The sequence below is a fragment of the Charadrius vociferus genome, unplaced genomic scaffold (assembly GCF_000708025.1).
Source record: "Charadrius vociferus isolate BGI_N301 unplaced genomic scaffold, ASM70802v2 scaffold54, whole genome shotgun sequence".
NCBI classification, from domain to species: domain Eukaryota; kingdom Metazoa; phylum Chordata; class Aves; order Charadriiformes; family Charadriidae; genus Charadrius; species Charadrius vociferus.
Window position 1 is genome coordinate 703,062 of NW_009648350.1, and position 19,221 is coordinate 722,282.

Genomic DNA, 19,221 nt, shown 5'->3' on the forward strand with positions numbered 1-19,221 from the left:
ATGCCTGGTCATTTTTTTTAACAATTAATAACACATTTTGCTACTTATTTCCATGTTAGCTAGAAAACGGACATTCTGTCGTTTTCGGTATTTTAGTAATATTAACAAAGAAACCACGTTTTTCTTCCCCCATTAGAGATAAAGTCACCTTGAATTAGAACAAAATAAGACACACAGGATTTTCTTCTTCTTCATTTAAAACAATTTACACAGACAAATTATTTTAGTCTAGAAAATGATACAAACCTCCTCCTCCTCCTAGAAATGGAAACATTTGGCTAAAGTTAAAAAAAAAACAGTTGAAAAGTGGCCAGTTTTAAGGAAATAAAAGTTTTTCTTTCCCACAAAGGATGTTTTTTTGCTACGTTTTTCTTGGTGCTCCCTATCTTCACTTAAATTCAGCCTTCTGAATAGAAACTGATTGTTTATTTGTTTGGGTTTTTTTTTTTGCAAATAAGGGCAAAATTTTGTACATACCAGAATCCTCGTTTGGTTCTGTTTTCACTTGAATAGGAGGACAACTACAAAAATAAACAAATCAAGCACATATTATATGGTATTATAAAACCCAAAACTTTTACTGTCTAGTAAAATCAACATCACAGTATTTTTTTCCAACCAGGAAAATAAAAGTTAAAAATCCTGCATCTTAGCTTATCTGATTTATCTCAAGAGAATCCCTACATTTTTGGGACATACACAATATTCAAAGCGTGTTTACCGTTTAACGAGAAGCAAACTGAGAAGCACAGAAACACTTGCCATTTTGCTCCCTGTTTTCACATTAACCAATTTTTTATTTACTCTAGATATAATCTCTTAATTTAGCAACAAAAAGATTTATTTTAGTGTTTTAATTGAGGAGGGGGAAGGAAGCAACATTACATCTGTTCCCCATATCCCCGTACCACAACACATGACAAACTTATCCCTGACTGACAGACTGTGAATTAAGAACACTCACTGGGCTAATTAAACCAAGGGGAAACTTTGCCATCTGTTTAATTCCGAACAGTTTCCCCACAAATAATGGTCAAAGGAAAGAAAAAATTCCGCTTCATGCTTTTTATAATCCCAGGCAAGCAAAAGTTATCCAAAGGTCAGCTGGACAGAAAAAGCACATTAAGGGAAAGATAAATGATACAAAAATACGTAGTTGATACAAAAAGAAAACTACATTATTTTAAATTCACCTTCCACCTGGAGGTATAATTGAATGCGAAGGATCTGTCATATGAGTTCCTGAAAGTTAAAAGACAATCTTTGAATTTCCTGTACTCCATTTACCTTAAATACAATTTGAAAACGTAACATTGATTTCACGAAGCAAAAACCTGTTCACATTTTACAAGCATATGTGCACATTTTCTGTATTCACAGATATGAGGGGAAGATCTCGTTAAACTACTTTATTAATCTATAAAGCACCGCCAATATAAAATTACTTCAAATGTGCATATCACCATTCTTTTCACTGCTCTCTTTCATGATGCTAAGTGAAAATCTTGGGAAACAAAGGTAAACAAATCTCTCACCTGAACTCTGCTGAAAGAAAATGGATACTTTTATAGAGATTCAGCTTAGTCCTAAATTACAGCTAGACACAAATAATTAGGTTTTTAGAATGTCATTTACCACACTGAAAACCTGCCTTGCTTTTTCAACAGAAACACATTATTACCAGAATTTCGGCAATTTCCCACTCTCTAGTCTTCTTACTGGGCACAGGCAACACAGTTCTGATTTTACTAACCCGGCATCAACCTCTGGCTGTTTCACCTGAGAAAGTGAAACATTTCTTTTTTGACTACACTCCTATAGAGATTCCTTCATCCTCTTCGTAAAACAAATCCTCACATATATGAATTTTGCAAATAAAACAAGATGATCCCATGAAAGGAAAAGGAGAAAGGATTTTTTCTAGCTACAAGCAAATAATTGCAGAGCTTTAAAAAACTCACTCTCGCTCAGATTTTTTAAGCCTTTCATAGGAACTGCAACACCTAACCACTTCAGAAGATTAAATCAATTTTTAAAATGAGATATAAATGCCAAACTCAGCTATGTATTGGAACACATAGCACTGCAAAGTCTTGGCATCTTCTAGAAATGCAATGCACAGTCCTTCATCAGTTTATGTCTCCTTTCCCTAGAATACCACCCAATTCACATAAAATTTAAATTCAGTAAAAGGATAAAGAACACAACAGAATGAATTTTATCTCTAATTAGTTGCTCTTAGCAGAAGACATAAAGGAAAAGGTTATAGTTCTATAACTAAGGCAACTCACAGTCTAGGAATTTCTGCAAAGTTTGACACTTTATCCACATCACCCAATCTTGTACCTGTACTGCTATCTAATCCAAAATTCTAATCTGCTTCTTTTTAGTCTAAGCAAGCAGTAACTTACCGAGGTGTTTCTTTGGCTCTAGGAAAGGCCTGTATGGAAATACAGAGAGAAAACCCCATGCTTTAGCAAAGACATCATGACTTACTTGGTTGCATAACATTAAAGAGAGAGAATTCTTGTTTAAGAGAAACAGGCTGCAATGTATTTAATTAAAAATTAAAATGAATTGGACTTAATTTCAGTACAAAACCAAAGTGGACAGACCAGCACAAGAGAGAGCAAAATAACCTTTTGATGATAAATGAGATCCTTGACTTGTTTTCCAAAATCCATCTCAGGGTTGAAACATCGTAATTCGCTGGATGTTTAAAGGCAAGTCCTTCGGGCAGGCCCTGCACCACCACTGCAGACTGGTCCCGCTGAATCTTCTCATACGGCACAGGTACCACCGTTGACTTTCCTAAAGCTTTACCTAGGGGGAAAGAAAGGAGACAGCCAGGAGGTCAAGAGTGCGCAAATCAGCAAAAGGGTGAGTCCCCCATAAAACCCGTGGAGAGGCCTAGAGTGAAAGCAAGGTGCAGGGGCAAATCTCCAGAGGAAAGCACGTCCTGCTTGCAGGGTTCCCACAAGCACCGGAACCCACGGAGACGCAGAGGCTTTCTTGAAAGAAAAATAAGCAGGCTGTGCAATCATCTCAAGTCACATCCCACAAAACACGCCAAGAAGAAAACCATCCAATATATGTGTATGTTTTAGAATCGGCTTCTAAAAAAGTTAAACGTACCACCTGAACAGCAGCATAGCTTGAAGGCTAACATTATGCGGCACTTTCCTCCCAACTGGAATAAAAATTTAGAAATCCACTTTGAAGACTTTAAAGCACCCACCGTAACAAAAGCAGAAAAAGTCCTCCACAGACTTTCTGAGAGCTTCCAGTTCCACCGCATCCACCGTCAGTCTGTTTACAGGTGGTATAGTCTTTGTTTTCTGCAGTTCTGCAGCCCTCTCCTCTTCTGTAACGCCTGGCAGTTATTTATAAAAATAAGACAAAAATAATACAATGTTATTAAAACCACCAGTACCTCGTCCCCCCAGTTTAGACTATAGACACTCTAGAAGGATCCCTGCCAGAAAATCATAAGAACTTATTTGCCTTAGAAGCAAATGCACTTGTCTACGTACATGGGCAATGAGTAAATTTAAATTTACACCAAAATTATTATATCCTCCTTGCAACCTTTGTAAATGTCACTCTCTAAGGTGTAAGAACAAGGAATTAAGAGACATATCCCAGCAGGCTTTTTTTGGTGTGAAGAAGTAGAGAACACTATTCATCTCAGGAGGGGATAATACAGTAGGAATAAAATGCAAAACTGCCCAGAAAAGAAGGAGCGAGACAGTCACCGGGGAACAGTTAGAATGCCTGTGTGGAGGGTCCCATAGCTCTCCAGCGCTATGCATAGTATCTTATGTAGCAGTTATGTTATATTCCTCTTTTGTTTATGGTGTATGCGCTTTGCTGAACTTTTTGGAGAGGGGATCTGACTTTTGGCGCACCACCTCCTTTATCTTTCAAAAGACATTTTAAGCACACACCTCTCATTGCCGAACAGGACTTGCAAACAAGCCATCGCTATGCAGAACAGAGAAGATTTCAGCCCTATGCCTTGTTTGAAAATCTCTGAGCAAAAGTCATTGCAAAAGGAGTGAGGGAATAACAATGCTTTCAATATTAAAAAGGAAATGGAAGCGGCGGCAGCCTTCCCTTCTTATCATTCAGTTCTTGTCAAGATTTACTGGGAATCGCCCAGCAAAGAGGGGGAAAGAACAGAGAGATTCTGGATATGAAAGAAAAAGCAAGGGAGACCTGTGTTCCTATGTGCAAGAGAAAGATCAGTGCTGAAGCTGTGTCATATCTTCACCGTGAAAAAGCACAGCGGTAAGTCTGAAACGCTGTGATTTGCATTACCAGTGCTGCTGGCTTCGTAATTCTAGGCTAATACGAGAAAACAAACACCAGTTTGAACACCTGATTACAAATGGGTTGTGAAATGAGCTGAAGCAGCAATACTGGTAGTAAAAAATACATTTATCACCTTAAAAACTTGTATCTTCATTTGAAAGAGGACCTCTTCCTTCCTCTACAGATCCCACACCTGCTTTGTGCCCTGGAAACCCACCTCCACGCAACGTCCAGCCCTCCAGGCCTGAAACTTTTGCTTTCTCCGCAATGAGAGGGCCTCCCGTAACACAAAAATAATGCAAAAATGGAATATTATTATTTACCCATAGCACTAGGGCTTAGTTAATGACAGCTGATAAGGTTTGCCTGCAGACTTGGGGATAAGAGATGTACGTTTCCATATACAGCTACACGCAATGTTGCTTTTTGGGTGGTTTTTTTCCTACACAAGAGACTGATTCACTGAAAACGCCTTTCCTGCCAGTAGCTTCTCAAAAGTGCACCCACACTTTCTAAAAATAATAAGCAAAACAAAAATAAGATGACAACACTGCTCGTTTCCCATTAAAATGAAAAGCAGACAAAAGGACATAGAAATCTTCCTCCTTATTTTTATCTATTTTCTTGAGCTCACATTATGCGCCTGCCTCAGTCTCTCCCACATTTGTTGGCCAATTTCAATCAAGTCTGACAAACCAGATCAAGTCTTGAAGACAGTAAGATTTGTAAGAGCTCTGCACAGCTGATCAAACCCCGCAGCCGTTCGTCTCCTCCCGGCAGCACCGAGGGACACCTCTCCACTTGTTGGTCACACAACTCACAGGCTCTGTCGAAGCTCTCGCCACCATTCCTCGGGCACCACGGAGGTTTCGGGCTATGTCTGGGAGGAGGGATGCCTGCGACACGTGAAACAAGACTTGGAGGGGAAGAGGGCTGGGGGGGCTGTATGTGCAGGGTAAGTGGCTCAGGAAAGGTGAGGAATGGTGATATGGTGAAAGAACTGCGTTCTACACAGCTGGGAGCATACTGCAGGATTAGTCCCATCACTCTGCAAAACCCATTCCGGCGTCAGGAGGATTACAATCACCCAATTACTAAAATCCTCAATTTGTACTGAGAGTCCATATATGATTGAGTGTTTCTTATCTTCTTGGGCTATCCAGGTGTTTTCATTACTCAGAACAACCTTCCCCTTTACCTGCCCTGACCAGCAGCAGACCGGGTCTGACAGCCCAGCCCATCACTTGGCTGGAAAAGGAATCTCCTGGCTGTCACCATCCTTAGAAAATGAATAGACTGCATTAAAAGAAATAAAAAAAAAAGCCTCTTGCAGAAATTGTTGTGATGGAACAAAAAAAAATGGAGTACTTGAAATGATCAAATCTTAATTCGGCGATTTTTTCTTGTTGCATGGCAGCAAGACGTGTAGCAAGACAGCTACACCCCGAGCTCTGCACAGGCAGGCTCTCCACCGTCCTGCCGTAAATAGACGCTGTTGTGCTTCGGAACTGATGAAGAGTTACAGCTCAGCACTGTTACACAACGCCTGTCCTGAAGGTGCACTGAAGCACAGTCTGATGCTGAAGCGCCCACAGAGCGTGGCTGTTTTCCAAGCCCCTGACTCGGGGGTAAGGGCGAAGCTGCTGCCGGGAGGAGGGCGGCTGCGTTCCTCCTGCGGAGCGCAGCACCCCCCACCGGGTCACGCGGAGACAAGTGACAAAACCAGCACTGACCACGGCTCACCAAAGAATAAGAAACGAACAAACAAAAATAAGCATGCTTTAGTAGAGAAACTATTTGCTTAACTGAAATTTCCTCCAAAATGTGACCTGGAGATGCAACGCTACACAAACGACAGAGAAAAGCTGGTAGGATTCAGTATCTGAAGCTGGTGGAGCTCAACACTCCTCTAGCAAAAGAGCTGTCAGTCCCACCACACATAAGACATCTTACAACATCAGAAGGTTTTTTAATCAAGTGGGTTTTAATCCCCCAGGTAGAAAAAGCCAAGAACTGATTCTAAGAGCATGAACGTCACCCCTGTGCAGACACTGCGAGAGGCAACTCAAGGGCAACAATTATTTTGTGACAACACTCATGTACATATATTTTACCCGTTTGTTCTTAAGGAAAATTACTCTCTGAAAATAACTATGAGAAACGAAAGAGGGAAAGTAAATGTGTGTGCGGCTAAAAGCGTTTTGCTTTGTTTTATAATGCATCCACCCAGTTCATCTGAGAGCTTTTTAAGGCCATCCACTTTTACAGTTCAGGAAATTGAAACCTCAAATTAAAGAAAAATCATTCTATGATTATCAAAGGATCACTTAAACCGCAAGAAAAGCAAATCACCCGAGGCAGAATTTAGGAGCCAGGGAATTTCAAAAAGATGGGCTATCTACAGTAATTTTCTGTTTGTTTGCGACTTTGAGGGAATGAGATGGGTGGTCTCCGCTGAAATGGGACTGAACTTTCTTAGCAAGGTTTTAAACTAGCTGTTACCGTCACAGCCCTTAACTGGCGAGGCAGGGGGTTCTGACAATCAAGCCAAGCAGCCTAGCTCTAATAAGGCTGCAAAAGAGGCTAGTTACCCAAATCTGAAATAAACCCAGAACAACAGCACGGAGCTGTGAGCTAAGCAGGGAGGGCACGGCTAAAGCTAAAGGTGCCGGGAAGAAAAGGCGCCCGGACTGGCACACGACCTGCAAGAGTCTGTTCCTGCCACATCCACGGAGCCAGAGGCAGGTGATGGAAGCAAAGGAAGCGCCCCTGAGGAAGGGAGGCAGAAAGTGATCTTATAAAACTCTTTAAAAAAAGTAACTTGTGTCTAACTATGTAACGGAAGTTTTGAAAATGCATTTTTCTTTTCATTTTGAGAACTTGGGAAAAGGGGTAAACTGACTTGTAAAACACAGGAAACTGCCAGTAACGTAAAACTTAAGAAAAACAGATTAACTCACCCCTAATACCATGAGAAAGGGCTGCAAAGGAGTCCATCAGAAACGCATGGCTAGCCAGGGCTGGCCATCACCCGCTGCAGGTAAAGCCCTTTTACCAGCTTGGGAAGTCGGGGGAAAATGAAGGGAAGAGCGGTAGTAGAAGAGAAAAAGAAGAGTATAGCAGGCCACAGGGTAAAGCTAAAGATAGGAGAATTAGTCTTTTACAAAGATCTAGACTGTTAATGCAGAGTTCAGCTAATGAACACATATTAATATGTGAGAAATATGCAGCATGGGACAGCTCAAAAATTACATTATTTGCATTTCAAAAGGTTGGGCAGAAGGGGAGTGCAGGCTGAGCCCTTTAATGCGCTCAAAAATGGCAACAGCAGTGGGGAAAAAAAAAAAAGCTCTCAGTAAGAAAGACAGGGCTGATTGCTTTGGATTTTATTGTTATTACTTGTAACTGCACATGTTTGGTGAGTGCTGGGAATGTTATCTTTAAGCTAATCCCTAAGCACATGATTTATTAGGAAGAAACTGATCAAGTCTTTAAGGGTAGATGCTTTAACTCAGAGCTGCACTCTCCAAATACAAAATAGAAAGTGACTGAAGCTTAAATCAAAAAAAGCTGTCGGGGATTCCAAGAATGAACACCGTTCAGTTAATTTATCAGGCAGTTATAACCACAACAGAAACACTCCCGCAAAATCTATGGGTGGGGCAGAAACAGATGCAAAATATGAATTAGCGCTTCCAATAAAGCGAGCACAATGTAAATACTTCAAGGGACCGGGGAAGCAGAAGCCCAGAGTGCTGGAGGCAATCAATGTAAGCAGCAAACTGCCCGAGCTTTCCAGCAGGAACATCTGAAGCTTCATGCTTTTTATTAAAGACACCCCGTAAGCTTTAGCAATCAGAGCACTCCAGACAGCTCTGCAGCGTCCCGGGGAGACGGGGACCCCAGAAGTCACTCCCAGTGCTAAGGTTTTACAGTCCTACAGAGCCCCGGGCACAAATGCAGAAGACCGTCTTACCTGGAGAGCTGCAGAAGAACAGGAAAGGTGATGCGCAAGAGGAAGGCAGCAGTTACCATGCCCACAGCTCTCCCAAGCAAGAAGGACTATGAATCTGTTCCCTTACTAACCCCGGGCAGAGCCGGCCAGGTTAGCACTAACACATCACTAAACAGGCATGATGCAGCCTGGCTCACGGGATGTAAAATGGACAAGGCAACACTCAGGCGATACCTTCCGCTAGCAGAGATGCAAGGTCTTAACTCCCAAGCGATAGACACGGTAGGAGTGAATACATTATGTGTGCCAGCACGGTAAGTCTGGGAAATGGTGATGGGCTACAGTCATTGTGGCCAGGAGCAGCCGTCCATCTCCTCTGGTCGTACAATGCGCAGAAGGGCAAATTATTCCAAGTCACCTGCTGCAAAAAGGGAAGTGAAAACTCTGGAACACGACCGAGAGCCACAACTGTGTAAGTTCCCATTGAAAGTGGCAGGGAAGAGCCTGTTCCAGCAGATATTCCAACAGAACGAGCATTGAGCAGCGGTTGTTTTAAAGAGGCCACTCCCAAATAGCTGGAAGGAAATCTGGCAGCAAAAAAGAGGTCGAAAGTTACAGAGGTGTAAAACAGCTCTGGCTTGGCAACAGGAACGCATCCTGACAGCCACAGCTTTAAAAAGCAACTATTTCAACATCCTTTTTTCCTGCTACGCACTCTGGAAAGTGTACCCATTTTGAAGTGCACTGGAAGACCAAGGCTAAAGCAAGAATCACAGGTACAGCCCCCCATTTGCATTTAAAATAGGTAACAGATTAGCTATGGCATACATGCAAATCCATGGGTGTTTTGTCATGATTAATCCTCCACCTGGCTCTTATTGTTTTCTTTCATTTACTATTTATGTCTATGATTTAATGACTCCTTTCTCTTCCAAAACATTCTGTGGCTTCAGGAGCAGTAAAAACCACAGAAGTCTCAGCTGGCCACAGAACGGTTTAGGTCCAAACACAATGACTGTGGGAAACCCAGTTTCCACACTGGTACATCACCATCACCACCAAAAAGAACTGGTATTTTTCGACTAGCTGCATTGGTGTCAAGGGATTAGCCTCTGAACAGCACAAAAAGATAGTTACAGAATGGGATTTTCACTATAATACCATAGCACATAATCAGAGACAAAGATGACGATGAAGATTGCCCTTTAGATATTATAACGAGGACAAACAAATACAATCAATAGCAGCTAGACCCACTAATCACCTCTGTTATTAAGAGTAATACTGAAAAGGTATTAGGCTGCTTCCACACAGGTCAGGGGACTCAGTCTGTGCTCAATTTCAGGTCTGAGATTCCGCTTTAGAGCTGAAAAGCTAAACACCCCATTTAGACACCGCTTCTCAATTACTACAGGCACGACGAGTAAGATATACAGAATATAATCAGAGATAATCACAATAGTAAGGAAGAAGCAAATCAACTGTACTGATAATTTATTTACATCATTACTGGAGCATCCAAATAAAGTACCATAAAGGGACTCCATCCAGGCTAGCAGTACAGTGCGCACATGAACTAGCAAGCTGCAGTGTCAGAGGCCATCTCAGCAGATTTAATCAAAGACATTTTTAAACACAAGTCTAAAATTAACCCAAGCTACTGAGTTAATAAAAAAAAAAAATATTCACACTACTGTAGCTCGACTCCCACCTATCATCCTCTAAACACAAGATCTGTGCGTGATGCTCTCAGGCCTGCAATACCACAGGCTGTTCAGCATTGCTTATAGCGGAAGTACATAGACGATACACAGATGGGATCAAACATGTAAATAGCTTCTTCCATTAGAAAAATGAAAGAAAGCAGCAAGGCATGCAGTCAGAGCTTGAGCATGTATAAATTTATATTTATACCAACATGCTATACACTTTACTGAGCTCTGGTTAGAAAATACTGGAGTCATGTATCTCTACACCATACTTTTTGGATATCGCCACCTACAAAGAGAACAGTTCAAGACAAACCCACTGATTTATGAGCTATGTAGATGCCTACAGGTAGATGGCACGGACCTAATTTGCTTTGTAGATCTGGCCCTGTTGCTAGTATTGCTTTTATTATTTCCAATATTGGAATTAATTGCACCTGTGGTGATGCGATGGAGAATATTCTTTTTTAAACCTCAAGCGCAAGAGAAATATTCCACAAAATACTTCTAGTTTGAAAAAACATATTAGGCAATTTGGAGTGCGTGTACCTCTTCTCAGTAAGAAACAGCATAAGACAGATAATGACAGGGAAACAAACAGAAGAAACTGTCACCTTCTAACAGTTGGACTTTAGGGCTGTAGGGGCCACATGCACTTTTCCATCGGGGGTGACTCCAGCTAGTGCCACAAATTCCTCAGTAGGAAAGTTCTCATGCAGACAGTGACCACAGAGCTCGTATTCACTGCTGGTGAGGTCTACTGAAGTGAGCAAAGCCATCACTCGATGAAAGTGTATCCAGAGGGTTCAGATGGCCTTCCAGCTGGCCAGGATCTCGGCACGGTGTACGTGATACCATGGAACAGCCCCAAGCCCAGGTGGAGCTCACTAGGTTTGTAACCTGGTCTAGTGGAAGGTGTCCCTGCCCATGGCGGAGGTGTTGGAACTAGATGATCGTTAAGGTCCCTTCCAACTCTAACCATTCTATGATTCTGTGTTCACTGAAAGCACTTTTGCTGTGCTGCGGTATCACAGCTAGAGATGCAAAACAGCCTCTTGGAACATCTGAGTAGCTTTGTCCTGTGCAGTCATAGTTCAAACATTAACGTTTAAGGAAAGGAAAAACTGCTTCTGTCACTCAGAGAACAGCAAGAGTAAGATTTCATAAGGAGAACCCCTAGAAACAGATCAAAATTCTGCCGCTGAAGGGAACGCAGAAAGCAAACACAGAAGGAAGCTGTACCTCTTTGCCACAGCTGGGAAGCCGCTGCCTGGAAAACAAGGTCTAGGCAGTAACAAATTTGCGTTAATTCCCCCCAGGCACCCCCCAGGCAATGGAGACGAACAGCTAGGGATGAAGTAGGCTGACGCTCTCCAGTGTAGGTGCGATGCACAGACTGACTACTCCGAATCCCATTTGCATATCCTTAAAGACCAAAGGATTGCTCTACAGTCTTTTTGTGCATTTGAAACCTTCTTAGATATTACGCTAAAAAGCTCATTCTCCACAGAGAAGAGATCCTGCACAGTGAACAGCAGCTCCTGTGGAAGCCAAAACCTGAAGTGAGGACAGCCATTGCACAACTATAATTAAAGCTCCGGCATCTACCATAGCAAGACCCTAGACATGGTAGAACTTCAGCCAGAGATGCTTAATTCTCTCTAGACTATAGGGACAAGCTACTACAAGCCCAGAAATGCCAATTTCAGGTATTCAGATGGAAATGACAGCAGGCCAAAGTAGTCCAGCAGTTGCCAATCCACTTAGAGACTTGCCAGTTTTGAGTTTTTTAAACCAGGAAGATCTAGCCTTTCAGGTTTCTGATTTTGTTTGCTTTTTCCACTCCCCTCTAAACTGCTGCAGCATTATATTAGTTACAGAGTCAAGGAGATAGGGGTAGCACAATGTGAGAAGAATTCTCCAGAAAACTTGACAGTTCTATTTGCTCAAAGGCCAGAAGGATTCAATGAGACGGAAGCCTAGCCGCAGATCTTCAAGAGGGTCCACAGTAGCCTAGTTTATCACAGAATGGCAGAGTTGGAAGGGACCCTAAAGATCATCTTGTTCCACCCCCCTGCCCTGGGCAGGGACACTTCCCACCGGCCCAGGTTGCTCCAAGCCCCGTCCAACCTGGCCTTGAACACCTCCAGGGATGGGGCAGCCACAGCTTCTCGGGGCAACCTGTGCCAGGGGCTCACCACCCTCACAGTCAAGAATTTCTTCCTGATATCTCATCTAAATCTCCCCTCTTTCAGTGTAAAACTGTTCCCCCTCGTCCTATGGCTCGCCTCCCTGATCAAGAGTCCCTCTCCAGCTTTCCTGGAGCCCCTTTAGGAACCAGAGGGAGGTCTAAGGTCTCCCTGGAGCCTTCGCTTCTCCGGGCTGAACAACCCCGACTCTCTCAGCCTCTCCTCACAGCAGAGGGGCTCCAGCCCTCTTCTTATGGGAAGGGTCATTTCACTTGCCTGCAGATGATGGTAGATATCCAAAAGGGAACAGTAATCCACATACCAAAGATACTGAGGAGTCAAAGCTGAGCAATCCTTCCCATAAGGTCTTTGGAGCATCACGTGCCATTCATTCATCTCGAACAGGAGGAACAGCTGGGCCCATTAAAAACACTTGGATTCTGAGCTTTCTTGAATCTACAAGGAGCTCTTGCAACCTGTGGCTGGACGGACATGGAGGTACAGGTAAGAAGAGTGACAGACGCTGGGCCAAGGATTTGAAGCCAAACTCTGGCCCGTACTAGACGCACTGTTAAGATCAGCATGGAAACCTGAGGCCACCAGAAGAAAAACGAAGGCTCCTAAAAACAAAGGACCTGTCATACAAGACGAAGCATCTACAGTTGCAAGATGGCCCCATCTCAGGCAAGCGAGCGCAGAGCCCTGGCACCAAAGCAGGAAAAAGCAGCATGACTGGGAGAGCTGACAGAAAGTTGCAGAACTAGCAGGATTACGCTTCCGTCTGACCTAAATACCGATGGTGCAACAGCCGGTACCAGTGGAAATGCTAGCAGAGGCAACCGGGATTCTTGGAGAACAATCAGCTCCTTGACAGATGGGATGGAACACACAGCGCTGGGTAAATCTCTTTCAAAGTTCAGAGCAGATGACCAAAAAGGTGTTTTCTGAATCAGGAAGCTTTTCTGAAAGTTCACTTCTGACATGAAAACACAACCTCGGGACGATGAGGCCTCTTCTGTTTTTTTTTCTTTTTTGTTGGTTGGTTTGTTTTATAAACCTCCAGCTCCATTCAAATGAGAATGAATTCCACAGAGCTGATACCAAACCTTGAATAAGCATCAAGAGAAACTGCCAAGATGAAGGATGAATTCATGAAGGGAACAGCATTCTTGACACACCCCATGAAAAAGTCTCCTGTTCGGGATGGCTGATAACCCACAACTCCACAGCAACCCAGAGAGCAAGGAGGCACTTCATCTTCCCAAGGCCATCCAAGAAGAACTGAGCACCACACAATACACATCAGCAGGGAGCAGCAACTAAAACAAAGAGGTACTGGGAGGGCAAGATGTGGATCATCCTGATCGCTTACAGTGCACAAGCATCCGTGTTGGTCCATTTTCTGAAGATGAGCAGTCACTCGAAGAATATACTCTTTTTATGTACAATACAAACTTACATAGGCTTAGAATAATTGATTGAATTCTAGATTGATTGAATCAAACCCTTTCACTCTAACGCAGGGCTCACAGCCGTCTTAATCAAGCACAGTTCAGAAGGATTTATTATCTGACCCCATTAATGCCCGTTGACTGGTTTTTCAACACTCCCTACAAAACCTATATTAACATTAAAAAAAAAAAGCATTGCTGTAATTTGTTTCTAATGCATTTTCTTAAGGTAACAAATACCTGAGCTATGCGCAGGGCTCCTCCTTCCCCCGCAGCTAGGCGTTAGGGAACCCATGTGGGTGAAAATTGTTATGAATGAAAGCCACAGGAAACCAGACTCCGCTGCCGCTTTCACTGAACAAAAAATGAACCGCTGTTATTTTTATCAGTCCTATACAGCTAGAAAGCATACGTGCTACTTCCTTCATAAACCTCATATATACGTTTCATGAATTTAGGGCAATAAATGCTACTCATTACTAAAAATAAGCAGCAGGTATGAAGCCTGAGCCCTCCAAATTCTGAAAAATCTCCATATTTACTCAAACTATACAAAGGAGCTGTGGGAAAAGTGGAAGTAAAGACGGGACACACACGCTGGTTTGTCACAACAGAGTCAGACATAACCAGAAGAATGCTTAGTAACTACACTTCTGTTTCCATACTTAAAGAAAAATGAAGAGACCCACACAAGTGGAGAGGTAATTCTCAGCACCACGTGTTCCACAGGCTGATACCACAGCTGCATTTTTAAAGGTTTAATTCTAACAGCAATGTAAGAACCTCTTGGAAGCCTTTATTAATCATAAAAGAACAAGAAGGGTGCAACTCTAGCCTATGAAAAACACAAACTGTAGCCCTCCTGGATTTTTCCAGAACACCTGCTGAAATCACAACTAACATTGTCTATTGCTAGGTTTCATATTTAACTGAAGAAGTAAGGTGCAAGGGGAAAGGAACTGTTGCCTCCACAGTTCTAAGTTTTAGATCAGAAGATTTTACACTATAAACTTCCTCAAGACTTCAGAGTTGTCAAAGGCAGCGTTGGAATCAGCATCACCAGGAATATGTAACGTTCTTATTCCTAAAACCTGGTGTTCTGAAGTCAAGTTTCCTGGAATTATCAACAACTTTGTCAGCAGCAGGAGAAAACTACCTCCAGCATCAAAATTCCCCAGAAAGCGTGGGGGATACGCAGTCGGTGAAACCTGAGGTTAGCTGACTGAGGTTCGCTGGCTTTATGCACACAGATCTACACCACGACGTTCTGCAAGAAGCATAATGAAAACACTGTGTTCAAAGTGGATATTGCTTAATCTCGTCAGCCTGACAGTACAAAAACACTGCCCAAGAATGAGTATCTTGTAACTGGAATAAAGCAGAGGATGGGGATTATCAGAACTAATGTTAAGATTTAAACTCACACACATACTTATAGGAACCATGGCTGACGCAGTCGAACACAAGCATGGATAAGAATCCAGTGCTTCCCACGGTACAGAACAATATAGATCTAGTCGGGGAGATCAGACATCAAATCCCAGTTATTTCAGACTCCCCACCAACAGATGTGCCCAGTATACAACGTCTCCAGTATATCAGGGCCCATGACACTACTGTACTGGCAATAAACCAAAGTATCTAGGACCTCGTGGAAGCCCTTTAAGGAACAATACCAACAAAACAAAAAAGAACTCGGGTGGAAAACTGAACTGCCCCCCATTATTGAGCTAACAGTTTTCATAAATACCAGCATCATAAGACTGCCCCAGTAAAAAATAAAAAAGGAATTGATTCATCTTATACTTGATTCCTGAGTGAGGTCGTAATTCTGTATTTTGGTATCAGTTGTCTGTTACAATGCAACATCGTGGTGACTTTTCTTAGAGTAAACACACTTATGCACACAGAAAGCCACTGTCCAAGCCAGCAGGACAGTGGCAAAAATCCAGAGCCCCACCACAAAAAAGTAACTTGGGAGACAAAACCTCCAGGACAATTTTAGCTAGCAGCAAATGCATTTTTAGGAGCAAATGTTTCTGTTACAGATTAAACATGGTCGATGTCCAAGCAGCATTTAATTAGTCAAGCCAGAACATGGTACAGCCGTTGCTCTTAAACTCCCCCCAGACTGATTCTTCTCTCATACCCTGCTTTTGACCTGCATCTTCTCCCTTTTCCTAGGCAGGCAAATGCGTGTTTTGTTATTGATTAAGCAGTGTCCATCAACAACATTTTCCTAAATGAGCACATCAGTACTCCCCCGAAGAGTCACTGAATCTTTGAAATACAACTCCTAAAAATACTGTCCTGTACTCAACTGATCACGTGTTATGAACACAAAAGTTCCGCTGTTTTACTATAAAAATGAAATCAAACAAAAAGCACACCCTAGATGTACTTAAAGGAGTACCAAAGCAATGCAGATGTAATTTTAAGTCATTATGGTACAGATACCTATCTCTATCTACTACATAACAGTGATATAAAAAAGCTACATAAAAAAAATAATATGTCAAAAATGTGCATCTGCTTTAATCAGGCAGGAAGTGATGTGAAGAACGAGGACCATCTGAGCCGACAGCAGCAGCCCACTACCTGTTCAATGTCCTGCCCAGCCTTCACCAGTGGAAAAAAGACTTGGAGGAGGGGATACAAATAAAAATTAACATGCACTAGGCAAGGCAGGACGTGTTGTGAGGGTGGACAGTCTAATACTTCTTATTGTGCTAGTTTGTTACATTAGCTAAGAAAAAAATGAACATTTCCAGCCACGGTTGAAATAACACTCCAAACAAGACCACTGTTACTGATCATTTTTATGCTCTTGAACAGCTGGTTTTGCCATAGCCAATGTACTTCTAGCACGTAGCCATGATATCCAGAACTTTGCTCCCCAAAATTACTAGTGTTATGCAATACGCGTTAAGCAGCTTGTACAATACAAAAATACAGCATTGAAACTTACAGTATTTAACAAAATTCTTCTGAAAATCTTTCCTAGAATTGACAAAGGCTCTTCCTCTTTCAGTTCCAACTACAAACACATCGGTTTCATATACAGCAATACAGGCAACTTCTGCCTTGGACTTGGCAAGTTCTTTACACTATAAAAAGAAAAACAAAAAGCTTTTATTACCAGAGTTAAGAGTACAGTTAACAGAAATGTATGTGGTATCACGTAAAACAGTTATTACTTCTGCTGCCAGCATCCACCCTTCAGCAGTACTGCAAATAATGTAACATCAGCCATTAGCAAAGGATAATTTATACATCTGGAGTGCTTTTCATCAGGAATCTTAAAAGCATTGTAGATGCATTAGTGAAATTAAAGCCTCGTCTAGACCCAGAGATTGCACTGTTTTTAATTAAAATGATTTATGACATCAATCCATGTGAAATTATCCCTTCCCTGTTAGATAATCACACTGAGTGTCTTACACCAACCCCAACTTTCAACAGAGCGTACGGGAGTTTTGTTCGTTCACAGCACACTTATCCCACAGGGCGTTCGGAAAGGCGTGGTGGCAAGCAGAAGGCTGCCTGCCCTCTGCCTGCTCCTGCCCGCTGCGCTCAGGCTCAGCCGAATTCCTCCGGCGCGGAAGGATTGCACCTTCCCTCTGAACTCCTACGTGCGTTCTCCTGGGAGAAATTCCTGGCAAAGAAGTAAGGCAGGAAGCCTGCGGCGCAAGGAGAGAGCAAAGATCCTAAGAAAATTAGGGAGGTGATCAAGAAGTGGTCACGAAAAGTCAATTTCTCCAAGGAACTCAGATCAGAGTTTGCCATAACCTATACAGGCACCAGCAACTGCAGCATGAGAGGAGAAAAGTGACACAAAGCCTTTAGGAACCAAATAGACCCATTGGGGAAAAAAGGCATGCAATCAATTCCTTTATAACCATCCCATTCAAGTTTCATTGCCAAAAAGAAAATTTTTGCTATTGCTTATCATTTAAGAAAACAATTTTAAAGAACGAAATCTTTGACGGTGCTTCAACTGTGAGGGAACGGGACGGGCATTTCCACTCACAGCCCTGGCCAAGCTTAAACCCCACCACACCGTGATTGAACCATTTCTACAAAACAGGTGATACTCCAACTTTAAAAAAAATTACATATTTTTTGAAAAAGTTTTGTTGAATTGGTACAGCAGCTGAGGACAAGGCGCTAGCCTCAAAACCATTTATTCACTCATATATATATTCATTCATATATTACAGATGACAAAGACCAGAACATATTCTTGCCTTTCAACCACTCTCTATCTGAGCAATCAAGAAATATTTCCCGTTTGTTTGACAAAATAATTTTTCAAACAACCACAGCACAAGAAGAAACAAGACGACCGGTGAGAAGACAGCTAGCAGGTTTTTCCACAAGCAGAGAGAGAGTTAAAGCATGCAATAAGCTATAGATATAACATCATCTCTTTCCTGCTCCCCAGCGGGAGGGAACATATTGGTGTAATCCTGCACATGCCAGGACAGAGTTATGACGCAGCTGCTTAACTTCTCTACTAACCATTGACTCAAGTGCTGACATGAGGAACGTAACCACCATTCTGCTTTCAGAGGAGTCCTCATCATGGATGGACGTTGCCGGTGCGGTAGTTTGGGCCATTTTCCTCCTAGAAAAAGAAATAAAAAACCCTGTTCAGATACACACAACAGTGCAAGAAAACTAAAACCTGTCTTACACAAGCAAAGAAAAGAAAATATTCAAAACCCCAGAAGACACTCCACCATACACACACAAGCAAGCCAATATACGGGTTAATTAACAGGAGGAAGCGCTCGCTCTTCTATGCGTTCGTGCTTCCTGCTGTTTCATCCAAAGCTGGAGCTAAACATTCAAAAGTTAAAATGTTGTGCCATGACTAGACTGCAAACCCTTTGTGCCTAGAGAGATGCATATTAATTGATTAGCTGAATTTACACTGATTTTTCTTTCTAAGCATATTTGCAACTCCAGCAGTCTAGGTAAACACAGCAAAAACCCTGGCGTTAACGTACTGAAAGGAAATGGCAAACCATAGTTATGGCACAAGTATTAAAACAATCCTTCCTGTAATTACCATGGTCTAGCTCAAAACAAACCACCAACACCCTGCCCCAAAATCATGGCCTCAGAGTATCCGTATCAGTAAGCAGAACATCACATTTCTATTCGCATGTTCTTCAGTTGTAGGATTACCTCCAAAGCTAAGTAGGCCCAATTAAGGTGCTAAAATTAAAACCAGAATTTCAGCAGTGACACAAAAAAAAAAAAGAAAAAAAAAAAAAGAGATTTAAACCTATTTTCTGTATGTCATTCAGGAGAATTTCAACTTATTTAAGACATAAACAATAATCAGGACTTGTTTATGCTTCTGCTGGTAGAAATGTCTATACAAAAATGAATAAATTGAGAATGAAGTTTCAGCCGCTTCTAAGAGCACATTTTTCTATTGGAGTGTCGCAACTTGCTATGTTTACACCTATCTAAAGCAATAACCTGACATGCCTCGGGGAGGAGGGCACTGGTAGAGATTTCGCTCCATGGGCAAGTCTTGAGAAAAATCACCTCAAAAGTCAAGATAGCTCAGATAAACGGGACATTTCACA

The 19,221-nt window shown here is 42.2% G+C and overlaps 1 protein-coding gene across 1 annotated transcript in view; it reads right to left on the bottom strand.

Annotated features, from left to right (window-relative positions):
• GTF2I (general transcription factor IIi) overlaps window positions 1-18,196 on the bottom strand; it is a 66,789-nt gene extending 48,593 nt beyond the window's left edge. Inside the window, exons 1-7 of the mRNA XM_009885101.1 lie at window positions 18,140-18,196; window positions 16,587-16,725; window positions 3,239-3,373; window positions 2,640-2,823; window positions 2,412-2,440; window positions 1,194-1,242; window positions 478-521 (exon numbers count right to left, since the gene is read on the bottom strand). Coding sequence (XP_009883403.1) covers window positions 478-521; window positions 1,194-1,242; window positions 2,412-2,440; window positions 2,640-2,823; window positions 3,239-3,373; window positions 16,587-16,725; window positions 18,140-18,178 — 619 coding nt within the window. The 5' untranslated portion in view covers window positions 18,179-18,196. The remainder of the gene's footprint in view (window positions 1-477; window positions 522-1,193; window positions 1,243-2,411; window positions 2,441-2,639; window positions 2,824-3,238; window positions 3,374-16,586; window positions 16,726-18,139) is intronic.
• Between the last annotated feature and the right edge of the window lie 1,025 nt (window positions 18,197-19,221).